Source organism: Cheilinus undulatus, linkage group 3 (assembly GCF_018320785.1).
Source record: "Cheilinus undulatus linkage group 3, ASM1832078v1, whole genome shotgun sequence".
In the NCBI taxonomy this organism is placed as follows: domain Eukaryota; kingdom Metazoa; phylum Chordata; class Actinopteri; order Labriformes; family Labridae; genus Cheilinus; species Cheilinus undulatus.
The window spans coordinates 46,851,248-46,869,278 of NC_054867.1; the positions used below are offsets into that span (position 1 = coordinate 46,851,248).

General features: G+C 39.2%; 2 protein-coding genes across 11 annotated transcripts in view; both read right to left on the reverse strand.

The window, feature by feature from the left end:
* Positions 1-465: 465 nt before the first annotated feature.
* hp1bp3 (heterochromatin protein 1, binding protein 3) lies at positions 466-13,614 on the reverse strand. Of its 3 annotated transcripts, none has more exons than XM_041783112.1 (13): positions 13,506-13,614; positions 12,961-13,041; positions 11,553-11,754; positions 10,902-10,964; positions 10,640-10,796; positions 10,378-10,521; positions 6,884-6,943; positions 6,557-6,696; positions 5,242-5,332; positions 3,924-4,083; positions 3,399-3,510; positions 2,840-3,004; positions 466-1,857 (listed from the first exon to the last, which is right to left on the reverse strand). In XM_041783112.1, exons 2-13 carry the CDS (start codon positions 13,025-13,027, stop codon positions 1,332-1,334), a joined length of 1,887 nt encoding a protein of 628 aa, XP_041639046.1. In that variant the 5' UTR covers positions 13,028-13,041; positions 13,506-13,614; the 3' UTR covers positions 466-1,331. The 3 variants fall into 3 exon arrangements, with proteins under 3 accessions (XP_041639046.1, XP_041639047.1, XP_041639048.1); XM_041783113.1 differs by lacking the exon at positions 13,506-13,614 and adding an exon at positions 13,261-13,365; XM_041783114.1 differs by lacking the exon at positions 10,902-10,964.
* A 2,660-nt stretch (positions 13,615-16,274) lies between these two features.
* Positions 16,275-18,031, reverse strand: part of eif4g3a (eukaryotic translation initiation factor 4 gamma, 3a) — a 115,756-nt gene continuing 113,999 nt past the window's right edge. For all 8 annotated transcript variants that reach the window (XM_041782680.1, XM_041782679.1, XM_041782676.1 and 5 more), the window contains one exon: positions 16,275-17,286. In XM_041782680.1, coding sequence (XP_041638614.1) covers positions 17,105-17,286 — 182 coding nt within the window. In that variant the 3' untranslated portion in view covers positions 16,275-17,104. The remainder of the gene's footprint in view (positions 17,287-18,031) is intronic.

Consider the following 18,031-nt stretch of genomic DNA (forward strand, 5'->3'; position numbering starts at 1 on the left):
CATCTTGATGTTCTAAATATTCTGTTGGAATATTCATAAAAGGAAAATGCCAGTTTAAAGCTTTCTTACAGGATTATGAGCATATTTTACTTTTAGGTTAAAAAGATGACTGAGGGTAAGGAGGTGATCAAGAAGCTAACTGCAGATGTGAAAACTTCAGTCTGTTTTAAGACTTAGGAATGAACTTCAATTTTCTTCAGTTCTGAACAGCTTAACCTTTTCCTACCTCAAACAAATTGACAAGTTTGACAAGCTTAGAAAGTAGGACTGTAGACATGGTTTGTTAGGTGTCTGACTGGTTTTGTCTCTTTAGTTTAATCTCACTATAAAATCTCATGAATTTAGGTTAAACCTTTAGATATAAACTGTCAGATAACTGGTAAATTATGACCTTTGAATTAAAAAAAAAAAGCCTAGGATGCATTCCTAAATGTTTGTGCACTTCATTAAAATAGTACAAAGGAGTTACAAATATAGCCATTTTATTAATGACTTGAAAAAAAGCTTAACAACACAAGGAGTACATGCATGCAGGGTATGTATGAGCTATTATCCTTTTTCTTTTTCACAACACACATTTCTTACAGTTTGGTACTGAATTACAGCTGTGAAGCAACAAATCATTGTATGTTTATATTTCTGTTTACACTCACATTTTCTAAAAAATAAAAATGACTGTCCCCCAATTAGGACTGCTTTTTAAATGAATATTGTCAGGTTGAAGGTTTTACAAAGATTAATCTTTTTTTTAACCTGGAATATTTTTCAGGGGAAAAATCATCTTAAATATTTTATGCTGTAATTAATAAATGAACTCATTTAAAAACCCTGATCTGATACACTATTGAAAGGCCAAAATATTAAAATTCATTCCTCAAACAAAAAACAATCTTAAGATTGGGTTTTATAAAATCTTAATGTAGTTAGTTCACAGTTATGTTCACTTTCACCATGTTAAAATACCTGCATTTCTCTTCAGTCGATACAAGGAACGTGTGCTTTCAGCACCTGAAGTGTGGATGAGGAACAGACATACAAAAACAGAAGTCACTACATGGCTCTAGTTACAGTATGTCAGACTTTGCTAAGCTTTCCCTTACCCAGCAGCTGTTTTAACGGCAACACTAACGGAGCTTTTCTACACACGGGGATTAAAAGGAAAGGAAATTCAGAACTTTTCCATGTACAGTAAACTTAACTGGTAGGATAACATTCTTATTCTACAGTAGAAATAAAAAAACTACTGCCCTGTTAAAAAGGGAGAAAATGATAAAAAGAGAGAGAGCACTGAAACAAAGCGGCCCAGTTCATGGAGGGTGGTCCTGGGCTCATTATTTCCCTCTCTTGGACTTGCGACCAGCCGGCCTGCCCTTCTTGCCCCCCTTTTTTGCTGCAGGCTTTTCAGGGGTGGACTCTTTAGACTGGCCCCGCCTGGATCCCCCTTTGGTCGCAGGCTTTTTAGCTGGGGGCTCCTCGGACTCCTCGGCCTTAGATCGCCTTGATCCGCCCTTCTTTGTCTGCTTTGGGACTTCTTCTTCCTCCTCCTCCTCCTCCTCCTCTGAGGTCTCTCTGTACGATGGTCGTGTTGCGCCCCTTTTGGCCAGCTTTTTGACGGCGGGTGTTTTAGGTGTTTTTGCAGGAGATCCTCTCTTGACAGGTGAAGCTTTAGATGGTGTGGATGCTTTCTTAACAGCTGATGGTCTGCCTCGCTTCTTGGCTGTAGTCACCGCCTTCTTGGCTGGAGATTTCTTTGCTGGGGGGCGTCCTCTGCCTCGAGCTTTTGAGGGACTAGCACTCTGAGATTTCTTGGCAGGTGGAGGACGGCGAGCTTTGGGTGGAGGCCTTTTCTGAGTTTTCCTAAAATAATTTGAAGAGGAAACTTCAGTAGAGGCACATAATGTCAACACATCACTTGTAGGTGAAAGGTTATTTAGGAATATGGAAAGAGGAAGCCCAGCATACTGGATTTACACCAAACAGTTATTCAGACAATATTCAAGTCACTGGAACTTTTGCCATGTCAATGTGTTGGAAATGGTGTATGCACATCAATACTCCTTTAGTAGAGAGTATCTTCCCACTGCTAAAGGGTTAATGTGCTTTTATTGATTACATATTGTTTATTTCTTAAATATTTAATCGTCTGAGCCACTTACTACCATGTGCAGGTTGGATGGTTAGCCATAAAGCAGTCTCAGCAGGAAGGAAAGAAATTTGGATTTCGGGAATGCATGCAAATTCAGCCAGTGACTGAACTTTAAAAAAAAAAAAAAAAAAAAAAAGCGCCCAAATTCTGGAGTGAGCTTCACAATAATGAGGTGTTACAAAAGATACAAACCCTGCTATGCAAATATTTAAAGCTGACAAAAGGGGATCGAAGGGTGCAAAAAACACAAAACAGAGAGTCGAGCGGGATTGAGAGGACAATGAAGCTCTAACTGTTTTTATCAAGCTACTGTAAAATCTGGAGTACAAGACATACTTTTAATATGTTGTTTTTCATCTAACAAGTGGGCTGTGACCTATATATAATCATTAAAAGTGCTGCTGTCCCCATCAACCACTGCACCAAACCTGTCAGGATTCAAAATATGTCCTTCACTGCTTAAAACATTTAGCTTTAACCTTTACTCCCCCTAAAACAGACTGCAACTTATACGCCTGTGTTACTTATATTTCATGGTTTCTGAAAACATGACTTTGATTTAAAAGTTGTCCGTCCAAATAGTTAAGGTTCTAGTACTCTTTAAAGGACACAGTCAATAGAGAGTCATAGCAGTTGATTGAGAAACTCCCTAAAGAGTGTGTTCTTAGTTTGGCTCCTTCTTCATTAACCTACCTCTTACGGGCAGGCGCTTCATCCTCAGACTCTTCTTCCTCTTCCTCTTCTTCTTCTTCTGACTCTTCTTCGTCAGAAGAATCGGCCACCCGCCTCCGCTTAGCTACAGGCTGAGAGTTTTTCTTAGGCGGCTCTTTGAACTTGTCTGGGTACAGGATGGTAGGGCTGAAGAGGTGAGAGTTCATTAGCCATGTAGATCTTTGTTGTTACCTCCAGACTGTACCAACTTCTATGAAAAATATCACATCATACTACAAGATCTATAAACAAACTAGACTGGAAAAGCACTCAGAGAGCGCAGACCTCCGCTCTTAGCCCTATCTCCCAATAGTAAAGAATACTTTTAAAAATTCCTGGATCCAGACAGTGATCCAGATCAGTCCCAAAATCTAACCAGTTCCTCCTTATGCCATTGCTGACATTTCCTGGAAATTTCATGAAAATCTGTCCATACATTTTTGAGTTATGTTGCCAACAAACTAACAAACCTTGCCGATCACGTAACCTCCTTGGCAGAGGTAACTAGAATCATTTTCCTCCAGACTTGGGTGATATATACCTGGGGTAGAACGGGAATGAGAGCCTGTAGGTCCCTGTGAAGCCATGTCCGGTGATCTGTTCCATCCAGCCAAGCACTTTACACTTTGACAGGGTCCTCCTCAGACTGCTCACTATACAAAAATGATTCTTCTGTTAGTGACTGCTCATAAAGTGGTTTCATGTTACATGACAAACAGCAATATAGAACATGTGGCACACCAACCAAAATCTACCTTAAGAGTGGATGGGTGATTTTCATTCTACAAAGAGGATAGCAATTGTTGCTGCTCAATTTTCATGTTTAACAAATGTTGGTCAATTTTTGGTCAAATGTAGAAGCTGATACTTCTTTTGGAGTTGTATGACTTAATGAGATGATCTGTAAGACCCTGTATCCTGCTAGGCTGTGTGTTTCCAATGCCCTATAATTATACTTCCAAAGCACACTTCCTTGACACAGTTTTGGCAGCAAGAGATCAAATCTTCTCCACCCTGACTGGGTCCATTGTGCATTTGTGAAGCAGGATAGATGTCAGAGTCTTACCTAGTTGATACTCCTTTCTGTCCTTGTTGGCGTCTACTAGGTATCTCTTGAGTGTTGTGGTGCTGCACGTTTTAGGTTCATTCATGGCTGTGATAGCGGCTGTGATGGCATCTTCAATGGCTCCGCCCTTCAGCAGGACCTGGTTACCGGTTCGCTTCAGCTGTGAGAGAGATGGATATTAAGATATTCAGCCAATTGCACACTGAAACAGTATAATCTAAAGGGCCACTTAATCATTTTGCACTTAAGTATACTGAAGAAAGCCTGCCCTAACTTAATGTTTACAAGAGCTTGACAAACATATTTTCATCCTTATTGTTTCTAATGGTTCAATAAGACCTTTTCTCACACCACAATATCACTGTTTTGAAATATCATTTAAGAAGTGACACCATGAGGTGGCAGACTGATTTACAGGGAAGGATCCCATTGGACTTAGTTAACCAAATTAATCATAACATGGTGTGAGAATAAAGGCTAAACAAGAAATAATGACCTATGACTGAAAGAGGTGCTACTTTGAAAATGCTTCAGAATTTTGATCAGAAAACACCTAAAAAGGAACTAGGGGTGGGTAAAAATATCGATTAATCGATGCATTGCAATCCCCCCCCGGCTCTCAGCTCTTCATAAAGAGTAGAAGTTCAGGGAACAACTTTATTAAACAGACGCATTTTAGCTCGTGGTCTTCATCTGGGTTATCAAGAAACAGATTTCAAACATATTCGTGGACATAAATATTTACTACAAAAAGGTAACTATGGCTCTGCATTTATCATTTTCCTGTCTAGTTTGACCGATCACTGCACATGGTGCGAGGAAAAAATAGAAAAGATCTCAAATGTTTAAATTCTCCATGTATGAGACGTCAAGCATCTCTGAGATACAGCCCTACCACTGACTGCCAGTCTGAAACAGCGGTTACTGCATAGGAACAGTGAGGAGCCCTGTGGCACTGTGATGTCACAGCGCCAGCCCAGACCAAAACATGGCGGCCTCCTGGTGAGTTTATAAACTCATATTTACTCAAAATGCAGATAACTAGTGAGTTTTTCAGTTCAATATACATATGACAGATACAATATCTTTCCAACAAAATGAACTTGTCTGATCATGCAGGTTCCTTTTAACATAAATTCTTAGGTGTTTTAAGGAACACCTTATTCCACTACAGCAGTTAAGATTCAGCAACAAAGACAGAAAACCTTCAGTTACTGAACAATCTTCACCAAATATACCAATTTAAAATCTGTCTTTATCAACCACTCATGTTAGTCAAAGTCAAAATAAGTAAAATAAAGAAATATGACAGAATTACCTGAAAAGTCCCCCTGGCTCCTTTCCCAGTGATTTGATCCAGTTGGCCTCTCTCTACCGCCCTCACTAGAGCTGCCTTCAATACATCAGGTCTAAGGAAGAACCACAGTCAGATAGTCATTTATTTATAACACAACTTCAGTCATTATATTTTTTAACCATTCAACACTTAAACCCTGACCACAGGTAAAAATAATGTTCCCCTCTCCTCTTATAATCAAGATTTTATTGTCAGCAGCATCAGTGATTCAGGGCCTGTGTCCACAGCAGCTTTTGTAACTTTGGCAGCAGCTATTGCCTCATTTTCAAAGCACCTCTCACCAGCATTCCTTGTTGCTACATTACCAAAAGTGAATCCTGCATTCTTCTGTTGAATCTGCATGATTTTTAAGTGGCCGCTGTGCCTCGTATTTCTGTATTTCGAGGAACTATTACATAGAATACATGAAAGCAATGTAAAGGAATCCTATCTTGACACAGGCAGCAGCTGCGGACCAAAAAAAACTACCCACAAAAAAGACAAAAAGAAAAGTCAGGTTTATTTCTCCTCTGTATTGACTAAATTCCCATCCTTCTTGATTTTGATTGGCAAGTGAGGGAGAAGTGACTTTGACCAGCGCTGCGCTATTTCAAAAGTTAAAAGATTTTCATCCAAGAGCGCTTTAAGAGCTGCAACAAAAACAGCTGATGCTGAGGGCACTTTTTCTGCCCAGGCTGCTGAGTGCTCAGAACACCGGACTACAATGGTTTTAAATAGAAAACAAGTGCAGCCAGTGCTAAAAAAAGTCAGATATGTACGTGATATGACAGTAAACACCAGTGTAACACCAGTAAACACCAGTGCTTTTTATGTTCTTTATATTTGGGTCCTTGCCTGTTGTATGTAAAAAGTCTGAAAAACCATGAAAGAAACAAAACAAAACAAAACAAAACAAAAAAGCTGGCTATGGACACTGGCTCTTAGTTTTGTCTGTAGTGCTAAGAAGTTTTAACTAACTTAATCCTGATTCACAAAAGAACATATTCCCATGACACCCATGTTGCTTTGTCAGCACACTCAGGGTGGGAACATTTTATAATTTTTTTTTACACATTTTAAAATGTGTAGGGTCTATTTCAAGCTGACAATGTTATTTCTAACTGTGAAGATCTCCCTTCAAACTATATGATGAATTCTCTCTTTTTAAGTAAGTTTCTAAAATTGTAACAAGATTTGCTGAAATGAAAAATAAAGCAATAATCAACTAATAATAAATCAATAGTTCCAGCCTGCAAAGTCCCATGAAACATCATCAGCAGTATGGAAGGAAACGTACCTGTTCTCAATGTTAAGGTTTGGGAAGTGCTGCTCCAGGTATTTCTTGATCAGGAGGTAGGAGGCCTCTTTGGGCTCACAGAGCCGAGTGATGATGAGAGGAAGAGCGTCTCCCAGAGACTCGGTCTTCTGTGCTGCTTTCTAAAACACCATCCGTTTACAGACATGACGATTACAACCAAACACATCCCAGTCTCATAAGGAAAAATGAGAGAGGGAAACTGTTCACACTCATTAACGTATGGATCAGATCTATCAAATACTATGTCATGAAATACTTTATTACATAACTACTGTCACTACATATGTACCTTTTCCCTCAACATACCTTAGATGCAGAGGGCTGCTTCCCAATGGCGAAGGTTCCTGCGAGGCCTTTACCCTTCAGCTGTGAGATAAAAATATAAGTAATTAGACCTGATAACAATGCATCTGTCAACTTTTTTGCATAAAAATGTTCTCGGAAGAAACCATACTTATCTCCTCACTGATCCCATCCTGTACGTGCACAAGACGTTTTCTCTGACAAAAAAAATACCATCCTGTTGTCTTTTAAATGTCACACTGTTAATCTTTTTATGTAAAATTGACAGAGAAGGTACTCCTGGTCTGCATGCTCTGAATTGCTTCATCAGACAGCTCCTGTGGTGACGCTTAGTCATTAAAAGTACCAGTGCATGTGCAGAATTAATCGGTTTTCTTGCTAATGGACTTGTAGGTCAAATAGAAGCATCTGTAATGAGTCCAGCCTGTGTCATAACCCACTGAAAACTCACTACAGGAGGAGAGCATAGCTGCAAGTCTGTAAGCTTTTGAGTTGTTTAAAGTTGTGTGAATGGGGCTACAAGTTGGAGGGATAATCAAAATTTAAGGAGTTAACTTGCTGCTAAAAATGCAAGAGAAACACAGTTTCCCCACAAATAAACCATACATATAAAAGGCAATAAAAATATACAGTATTCACATCTGCTCAAGCATAGTGTGACCTTCTGTGTAACCCCCATTCTACTGGGGAATGAAAGAGATAAATAAACTAATTCATCTTCATGGTTATCTTCAGATGTTTCAAGTTAGAACTGAAGCTTGTCATTGCACCTATTCACTGTATTTTGCAAGTGGCTTGCTGAAGGTTTTTTTTTTTAACAGCAGGTTGCTGCTAAAATGTTGCATTGCCTTCCTTGGCAATTACAGCATATTAAGAGAAACCTTTGTAAACTTTACTTGAGTATCTCTAACATACTTCTGATGAATACTGAGAAAAGAGTAGAAACAGACAGAAAAATAAGCCAGAGATTGAGACAGGGCAGAGGAACATGAGGCAACACAATGCACAAGTAATGGTAGAACTATACAGACTAAAAAAAAACAAAACATTTTGACAGTTAAATAACTGAGAATTAAAGCCCATCATCTTTGTGTTGAAAACAAATTGATGCTAACAGTAATAAATCACTTCATGAAGATAATTTCTCCCTTTTTTTGGTGATTATTTTTTCCAAGTAAGACTTAAAAGAGCCACAACTGGGTGACTTGTTGCTCTAGAGCCACTGGTTGAGTATCACTGCTTTAACTCTTTAGCTATACAGTGCCTGATTGAAGTTTTTCCATATTAATTCTTGGGGTGCTTTACTTTTCTGTAACAGTAAATGGTTAAATCTTTAACTTTCAATTATAACAAGACATCTGTCATTGCTATTTTTGGTTAGGAAGACAAGGCTCTGCGATTTTGGACATTTTCTGTACCAAACAAGCTTATCGATGAATCAAGAGTATGACCGTTTAATTTGGAAAATGACCAAGTGTTTCCTACTTAAATGGCCCGTAAGAGATTGCATCAACAGGCTTATATTCCATCTAACAATAACACAAATCTGAACTGATAAAGACTATAATGATCAGTTCTACTTTCATGAAACAAAGCACATTAATTTGATGACTCTGACAATTCTTACACCCCATCATTGAAAGGTGGACTTACACCACTTCACCCTGCAATGTGTAATGCATGGGAACTGAATGGTGGAGCAAAGTTATTTTAGCTTAAAAAGAAAGATGTAATGAGCAGAATAAGCTGGTGATGTGTAACATTAGATCCAGCAATATAGAACAGTGCTGTGTGTCCATGCCCTTATCTACATAACATTGGTATCTGCAGACATTGAATTTCCAGTTTTATCAGTATCAGCATGTGAAACTTCTGCCAGTGTTTATAACCATTCTACCAGCTGTAAATATCAGCCGACATCTGAAGTAAATATTGGCCATATGTACAAATAAGCTTAAAGAGTTTACGCTTAAAAGACAGAAGCCTTTTTTTCTTTGTTCATCCTAATTCCTTAATTTTAAAGTGAAATTTTTTATTTTTAAACTGTACCCATGATTTGTAATGAAAACTATGCTAGTGTGGACTTAAAAAGGAACAACAGACATTACAAAACAATGAGATGGAGACAATCCCTTCAAAATAAAGCATATTCTAGACTTTAAGTCACATTTTTATTCCAGGCATACATCCATGACCTACTGAAAACAGCTTTGCGACCCACATATGGGTCCCAACCCACCAGTTGAGATCCAAGGTATTTGAGGACTGTTGTTTTAGGTCTCAACAAAACTTAAATATCAGCATCGGCTAAAATTAATTTAGAAGTATCTGCAAGTACACTATATTGCCAAAAGTATTTGCTCACCTGCCTTGACTTGCGTATGAACTTGAGTGACATCCCAGTCTTAATCCATAGGGTTTAATTTGACGTCAGTCCACCCTTTGCAGCCAAAACAGCTTCAACTCTTCTGGTAAGGCTTTCCACAAGGTTTAGGGGTTTGTTTATGGGAATTTTTGACCATTCTTCCAGAAGTGCATTTGGGAGGTCACACACTGATGTTGGATGAGAAGGCCTGGCTCTCAGTCTCCACTCCAATTCATCCCAAATGTGTTCTATCGGGTTGAGGTCAGGGCAAACCCACACTCGTCCATCAGATTGCCAGATGGAGAAGCGCACCAGAGAACGCGTCTCCACTGCTCTGGAGTCCAGTGGTGGCATGCCTTACACCACTGCATCTGACGCTTTGCATTGCATTTGGTGATGTATGGCTTGGATGCAGCTGCTCGGCTATGGAAACCCATTCCATGAAGCTCTCTATGCGCTGTTCTTGAGCTAATCTGAAGGCCACATGAAGTTTGGAGGTCTGTAGTGATTGACTCTGCAGAAAGTTGGCGACCTCTGCGCACTATGCGCCTCAGCATCCGCTGACCCCACTCCGTCATTTTATGTGGCCTATCACCTCGTGGCTGAGTTGCTGTCGTTCCCAATCGCTTCCATTTTTTATAACACCACTGACAGTTGACTGTGGAATATTTAGAAGCGAGGAAATTTCACAACTGGACTTGTTGCACAGGTCACATGCTATCACAGTACCACGCTGGAATTCACTGAGCTCCTGAGAGTGACCCATTCTTTCACAAATGTTTGTAGAAACAGTCTGCATGCCTAGGTGCTTGATTTTATACACCTGTGGCCATGGAAGTGATTGGAACACCTGATTTCAATTATTTGGATGGTGAGTGAATACTTTTGGAAATATAATGCATATACCAGGCTCCAGCTCAAAGTTCACATGCCATGCCACTTGCACTTCCTGTAACTGCTGTAATGCATTGTGAATTCCCACACTGGAGTATCAACATGGATGCAATGTCCATGGACAATACTAAAAGCAGAACTTTGTTACTGCACTGTAAGTCTGTTTCCTTCCCCAAATATAGGACAATACTTCTATGCCTATCCTTGTATTAAAATAACCTGAAGAAACCATTATTACCTGTTTGATGGTGCCCTTCTCCAGATGTTTCTTCATTGCTTTCTTGATGAGAAACTTCTTCCTTTCAAACTCCATCTCTGGGTACTTTTTGAGCATATATTTAATGACGGACTGGTATGAAACCCCAGACCTGTCATTAGAAGCCTGCAGAGAAAGTGGAAAGATGTCACGAAAACCTTTATTTGGACAAAACAGGAAAAAATAGCAGACAGGAGACACCAAAGACTGCGTGGAATTGCTGATTCACAAAGTGGAAACACACCGTAATAGCTTCGATGAGGATATTATCCACTTTGTTCACAGTTCCTGCATAGTTGGTAACAGGAACCTTTTTGGTGCCGGTGATGCTAGCCCACGCAGGAATGGTCTTTTTCACCTTTTTGGTTTTGGATTTCTTGTACTTGTAGCCATCCTTCAGCCTGTCACCGAGAGGAGTAAGACACAAAATCAGTGAAGAAAGTTGTGTCTTTGGAGGCGATATTTCACTGTGATCTGTATCACCCTTATCTTTATCACATCCTCACCTTAGTAGGAGAACATAGCAGTGTGTTGCACACTGTCCAGCCAGGCAGTCCTCGCATTTCTCACTTTGTCCATTTGTCACCGACGGGGAAGACAAAATGAAATTTGAGAACATCTGTCTTAATGATCACCAAGGTCATTTGGACCCCTAAATATAATACTATTAGAGTACTATGTACAGGAAAGTTGAAGTTTGCTTTGTTGAGGTCAGGGAGAAGGAAAGGAGGAGAAATTAGAGGAGTTATGTTATTCACTTGCAGAACAAGGTTAAATTTCCCTTATATCTATCATCTACAGCTACATTCTAAGTTTTTCTACTTGTACCTTTTAGGAATTCAGAAAACGTTTTGGTTTTTTTCTTGAATTTATGTTGTTTGTGGTAAAAATGTCATGAGCTGGTTACAATGGTCAAACTTCATCCACTCCTCCTTAACCCCTCCAAGACTGTGGACAAAGGGAACATCCGTCTGATATGCGTCTCTTGAACATGGCTCAGACAGATCACATCTTTTGGAAATGCAACACTGCAACCGCGAGGGGAGCAGTCTGCCGTTATCCAGCAGAGGCAAGGATAATATAAACAGATAAAAGTGCTATCAGAGTGAAATATCGCAGTGGTCAGAGTGGCAGTTTCGCTCTCTGGTCAAACTCACTCTTTCTTCTTGCTTGCTTCTCCATCTCCTTCTTCTCCATCCTTCTCTTCTGTTTCTGCCTCTCCGTTTTCAGGCTTCTCTCCATTCTCTGTGGGCTCTGTCTCAGTGGCTTCCTCCTCCACGTCTTCTGTGGCGGCTGAAGACGCTGCAGGCTCTTCATCATCAGCTGAGGGAGACTCTTCCGAAGGTGAGGCTTCAGGGTCTGAGAGATAAAAGATGCTTTAATGCTTATCCCAGAATTTCTTTAGTTGATTTCAATTAATTACATTTTTAATCAAATTTTACAATTCCACTATTTTGCACCCAAAACTATATTTCTGTGTCATTTGCCATTTTTAACCATCTTAAACTAAGCCTAAACTAAGACAACAAAGTTGTCTTCTTGTTTGTACACAGTCCTGCTTTTATAGGTGGATTGAAGAGTTTAACATGAACTTAACCACAGAAAAAGGAACTTGTTACGGATTGAAAAGGAAATAAAAGGACAGTAAAAAGGTAAAATTTTGATAACACAGGGTGCAGGTGACGTTTGACATTTGTGGCTGCAGAGAGACACTGCAGTGGCTTAACCATAATAATAAATAAATAAAGTGCATTAACTGTAGACCTCTGACCTAATACCATGGCAATAAAAATTACAACTAAATCTTCCATTCTACATGGCCATTTGTAAGTTTATTTAAAGTTTGATTTTTATGTTGTCTTAGTTGTCCCTTAAATATATTGACTCGACCTATTGACTCTGCAGCAGCTCCCCTCTGTGATTTTCCTTTGTTTTGACTGGTATCAGTACTATGAGGTAGTGTTTGTCCTTGGGATGGCTGACTGACCTTTACCTATGCCACTCTGTTAAGACTCACAAACTTAAGTCAAAGTGTTTTCTAAAATTTAAGACCACTCAATAGTAAAATAAGGCTTTTAAATTTTATGAAGTCCATTTTAAGACTTTGTAATGGTTAGCTTGCGTGTCATCTGACTGCATCATTTTGATGTTAGAGCATGGCTACTGAACCTGGGCCTACATAATAATGTGAAATATGCACATGTTGAGGATGCAATGTTTCCTCCTGAAATACTGTGTTTTAAATGTACTGCACTTTTGTAAAGTGTTTATTTCAAATGCTGTTTTATCTTTTGTGCAGCCCTAATTCAGTGAGACAATCCACGATTCATCTCAGTTGTTTTTTCAAGCATGCAAGAAAGTGGCAAAAGTACTTGAGTACTGTTGATTCTACCTATATTTTATTTAATTTGGAGAGTTTTTTAACGTAGGGAAGTAAACTTTTATCTCTAGACGGACTATGATGCAGTAGCTTTACTAGAAACAGAGACCCAGTATGTTATCTGTGCCAGTGTAAAGGTACGTCCACGGGTCTGTCGTGAAGGTGATGGACAACCCCGGCCTAACCTTTCTCTGCAGCGGCGGAGGGGGCCTTCTCCTGGGTCGGAGTGGCTGGCGCTCTGCGAATCGGCATTACAGGAGATTAACCTGCGTGGGAGAAAAATGACATTATGTGTATCTCAGCACAAATTCACACAGACACACCAACGGTATCAGCTACATCTGGGCTCCGTGCGTGGTTCGTAATGGTGGGACTGCCAAACCCACTTCATTCATTGGGGCCCATTATCTCCACACAGAAGAAAAGGTGTGTCGAATATCTCAAAATACACCACTAAAAACACTGCGACCCTGCATTAAGCTTACCCGCCATTTTTTGCAAATAATTTTCAATCATTTTCACACGAGCCAGAGGACGGGTTGCCAGAAATTTTCGGCAATTTCGCCATTTTGTCGGTTGTTTTAAACACACAGTAATGGCGTCGCACAAGGCAGATAAAATTCATTTCAGTTGCATGGAAGAAAAACCAACAGCTCGGGTCTTTTCAAGCATCTCATCCGTGCAACCACAAGTTAAGCAAACTACGTATCACAATCCGAATCACACTTACCTCACGCTTATCGAGAAAAAGTGAAATACTTTGAAGTAAATTTCTGCACGATCCTTTATTTAGATTTCTCTGTTTACGAGCCCCGCCCCATTAGGACCGTTGGTCACGTCACAGCGTCACCGGAACGTCGAAGGATTCCCACTGTCATGGCCGCTGTCACCAATCGTACAAACCTTAAATAAATCCTTTAAAAGTCAATCAGACGTTACGAATATTCTTATCCGACAGTGCTGTGAAAAAGCTCGTGTGTCTTGTGTCTCGGTGCCGTTATTTAACATGATCGAGGCTTGCTGGCGGGAAGTTTGACCGTTTATCTTTCGATGGTCATTATTTAAATTTTCCTCACACATAACAAGTTCTACGTCTACTTCATGACTTAACGTGACGTTTTCCAGCGTTAAGACCAGTTCAATAACAACTATTTGATATTTTAACCAAGACAATCCAATAATTACTGTTTAAGATGACAAGAACTACATCCCTGAAAAGATTTTCTTTAGATGTCTGTAGCAAAGGGTCATGGGAGTTGTAGTTGTACTCAAATACCATACTTCCGAGTCAAAACAGCAGTAAACAAACACACGTTCAGGGGAAAACATGCGTTGGAAAAAACAAGATACATTACATCGTTCAGAAAAAGTTAATACATAAACAAGCTATATATATCATTTGAAATTGAGGATGTAAACCATTCATTACCAAAACCATAATTTATCAAAAAATTTAAAAAGTATAAATTCCTCCTGGTAGTTTACCATACAATCACATCCTGCTGTTTCAAAACGGTATGTTTCGTTCTGTTGGACCACTAGCTTCATAAGTTACTTTACCTTACATTTTTATGTTCAATAAATTTGCAAATTATCACTTTTGCAATAGAAGATCTGTTAAAGTATGGACATCATCCTTCCCCTTGCATCACTGATGACTCCTTGCATTGCTTATTTTGCCATGGGCAGTGCAAAAACTCAGTAACATACAGGACAATCACCACAATTTGAAAAAAAAAATCCTTTGTGTCATCTTAAATATTGAGTAACCTGCTGATTCTTATAAGTGTTCACAATAAAGGCCTGCTTGGATGGTCCTATAGGAAGTGAATGCAGTGCAAACATTTGGTGACGTGACAAGAACATTACCAGAACATATGCACTGAAATGTAACGCGATTACAAAGATTTCACATGGATATTTACAGAACCTTGAAACTGCTTCTTTAAAAAGTTGGTCAAAAAGCATTAAATGAAGTGCTGTAACAAATCCAAAGCCAAGGCACTGATTGTGAGGTAATCCATCAAACTCCAGCTGCTCCTGGTGAAACCATCCTTCTGTTCTCTGATGTGTAGACGCGGCCCATCATGGAGATGCTGCAACGGGACCTCAGATTATCACATATGAGTGCATCTAAAGAATTAGAATGTCATGAAACAGTTCATTTTTTGCTGATATTTGATCCAATAACTGAAACTTCCATATATTCTAGATTCATCATTACAAAGTGAAATATCTAAAGACATTTTGTTTATATGATGATGATTACAGGTCACACAAATCAAAAATACCCTACCTCAAAATATATACCACAGCACAGCCAAAAACGGATTTATAACACAGAAATGACCTGGAAAATAATGCTCATCTATGCACTTAGTAATTGGTTGGAGCATATTTTGCACAAATAGTATCAATGGGAGCTCTTCATTATTGTTGAGTCTGTTGTCACTCATTTTCCTCTTGACATTTGCCCAGAGCTTCTTTAAGGGGTTCAGGTCAGGTGAGGTGAGTTGGCTGGCCAATCAAACACAGTAATACCACAGTCATCAAACCAGTTTCTGGTAGTTTTGGCTTCACTGTGGGCAGGTGCCAAGTCCTGCTGGAAAAAGAAATCTATCTCCATAAAGCTTCTCAGCAGATGGAAGCAGATAGATGGCAGATGGCAGACAGTGTTGACGCTGGACTTGATAAAGCACAGTGGACCAACAGCAGCAGATGACATGTCATACCAAACCATCACTGACTCTGGAAACTGAAACACGCGACTTCAAGCTCCTTGGATTTTTTTTGCCTCTCACCACCTCTCCATACTCTAGGACCTTGATTTACAAATGGAATTCAAGATATACTTTTACTTGAAACAGGACTTTGGACCACTGAGCAATGATCCAGTTGTCTTTGTCCTTAGTCAAAGTGAGACGCAGATGAGGAATCTGATTGGTTTGACAATCCTCTAAAGGCTGAACTCATCCCTGTTGCTTGTGCACCTTTTCCCTTCCAGTCAACTTTCCATAAATATGATTTTATACAGCCTCTGTGGACTGCCTGACCTTACAGCAGTGACCCTCCTCTGTGGCTTACCCTCCTTGTGAAGGATGTTAATTAATGTCCTATGGACAACTGTCAGGTCAGCAGTCTTCCCTGTGATTTGGTTGTGTGTACTGAACCAGAGTGAGAGAATGAAGGCTCTGGCAGACTTTGCAAATTGGACTTTTCCACAATATTTCAGAAAGCGGATTCTTGAAAGATGTATTCATCAAATTTAAAACAAAAAAGTCTTCAAATATTTTAAGATGTATGAGATAAATCTAGAATTTATGGAAGTTAAACTTTTTGAAGTAAATCACAGAAAAAAAAAAACTTTTACATGACAAATTATTTTGAGATGCACCTGTACATACTGTACACATTGAGAAAAAGATTGCACAAACCACATGTCCAAAAACCACCCATCAAAAGAACAAATAATGAGAATCAGCATTTTAAATACCTTTTTTGTCTTTAATGTATTTACAAGCTTTAATCTGCTCTGTAGGTCTGAAGTATTACAAGCATGTTCATGTTCAGCGACCCTGGCCATTTGCTTTTTAAAGTTGCATTTTTGCTCATGTATCCGCTTTGTTCGTCTGCGTTTGTTTTTACAGTTCTGTGCACTGACTTGCATCGCTTCTTGAATGCATACCTCTACCTCTCATGAGGCGTATGTACAACGCAGAGCAAGCTGAGGCTGAGGGTAACACTTCCTGGTTATCAGGACAAAACCTTTGACTTCAAACGTCATACACAGACAACGTTAATAGTTTCTTTGCATCAGCTCCTTTTTATCGCTGCTTCCCCTTCATCCCAAAATAACTTTGTTTTACCCTGTTTTAAACCAAACAGTGTGGAATCCAGGGAGGCTATTTATTTCACAATTATTATTTTGTTATTATAATTAATTATATTGTTATTTCTGTTGTCATGTTCTCATTTGTGAGCCTCTGCAAATGTTAAATAACTTTCATATTTGCAGTCCTTAAAAAAATAATAAATTAAAGAGTCCAGAACCTATGTATCTTTAAGTCTCTTCTGAAAAAGTAACAAAAGAAAAGTAAGTTAAAATTTAAAACAAAAATATTTTCTATGTATAATACAGGTATTTAGTGCTTCCGCCGTTGGAATCCAAACTCAAAATGGCGGCATGTTTCAGAACCGTACCGCAGAAAAAAATTCCAGCCGTAAACATGTCGTCCTGCCCACACCCATTTTGAAAGTTTGTTTTTTAAATTTGTTCTGCCGTAAGGATGCAGTTCTACTACGTCGAGTCCTTCGGGTGTCCGCCTCTCGTCAATTATCTTCCGACTCCTCCTCTGCTTCACGCAGCCAGGTGAAGAAGGCCGTGACAGACTTGAGGGCCACACCCTTACCATGCTGCTCGGCAGGGTCTTTGCTCGATTCCCATTTGTAGAAAGCGTCCTCCGAAATGACGTCCTCGTCATACAGACAGTCAAAGAACATCCGGAGAAGATCTGGGAGAGAATGAGCAAAGATATATGAGCGTAGTGAGTTTTTGTATTGACAAGTTTTTCAGGTTTTTCTGGAACTAACAAACAATCCCCGTCTCTGCTTCTGTCTTGCTATCTTAAACTCCAGCTCCTGAGTAGTAACCATGAATGGTTAAGAAGAACTAGCAGCTTCTCTCAAAGGAAATGCCCTCAGGGGGAGGTTTTAAACTTTTTTACATCCAGGAAGATCAAAAGAACATTTCCTGAGGCTATTGAGGGTACTATTGAGGGTATCTCTGGCACTTGAAATTCAGTTTCTAGTTTTGCATGTTTGTAAATGCTATTGTACCAGTGAAGGTATGTGTTTAGATGTCAGGTCTGCTTCATCTGCTTGTGATGTTAAACAATGTGATTAAACATTGTGATTGGCTGTACAACAGATTTATGGAAGTAGTTTGCAAAACAGGAAATCCAGGGTACACACAGAAAATCTGACATTTAATTTAATAATTTGAAACCTTAAGATTTTCAAACATTTTAAGACTTATCACATCTTCAATTCACAGTTACCTTAACAACACAGTTGTGTATATGCTTTGCACTGATGCAAAGACAAGAATGTGACAAAAAGAAAAAAAAAAAAAAACAGCAGTATTTTCCATTCTAGCATGTGAATTAAGCTTTCTTGGATCATTTGAGATAAGACTGAGAAAAAAGAACCAAATACCATAGGGTAGCTGAATAGAAGGTCTCATTTTTAACTAAGTGG

Coding starts and splice junctions, on each gene's coding strand:
- hp1bp3 (XM_041783112.1), bottom strand. CDS start 13,027: ATGCCGATTCGCAGAGCGCCAGCCACTCCGACCCAGGAGAAGGCCCCC. Junction 10,965..11,552: donor GAAGCAAGCAAGAAGAAAGA/GTGAGTTTGACC, acceptor AAATGGACAAAG/TGAGAAATGCGAGGACTGCC. Junction 3,511..3,923: donor CAGAAAGGAGTATCAACTAG/GTAAGACTCTGA, acceptor ATTTTTGTATAG/TGAGCAGTCTGAGGAGGACC.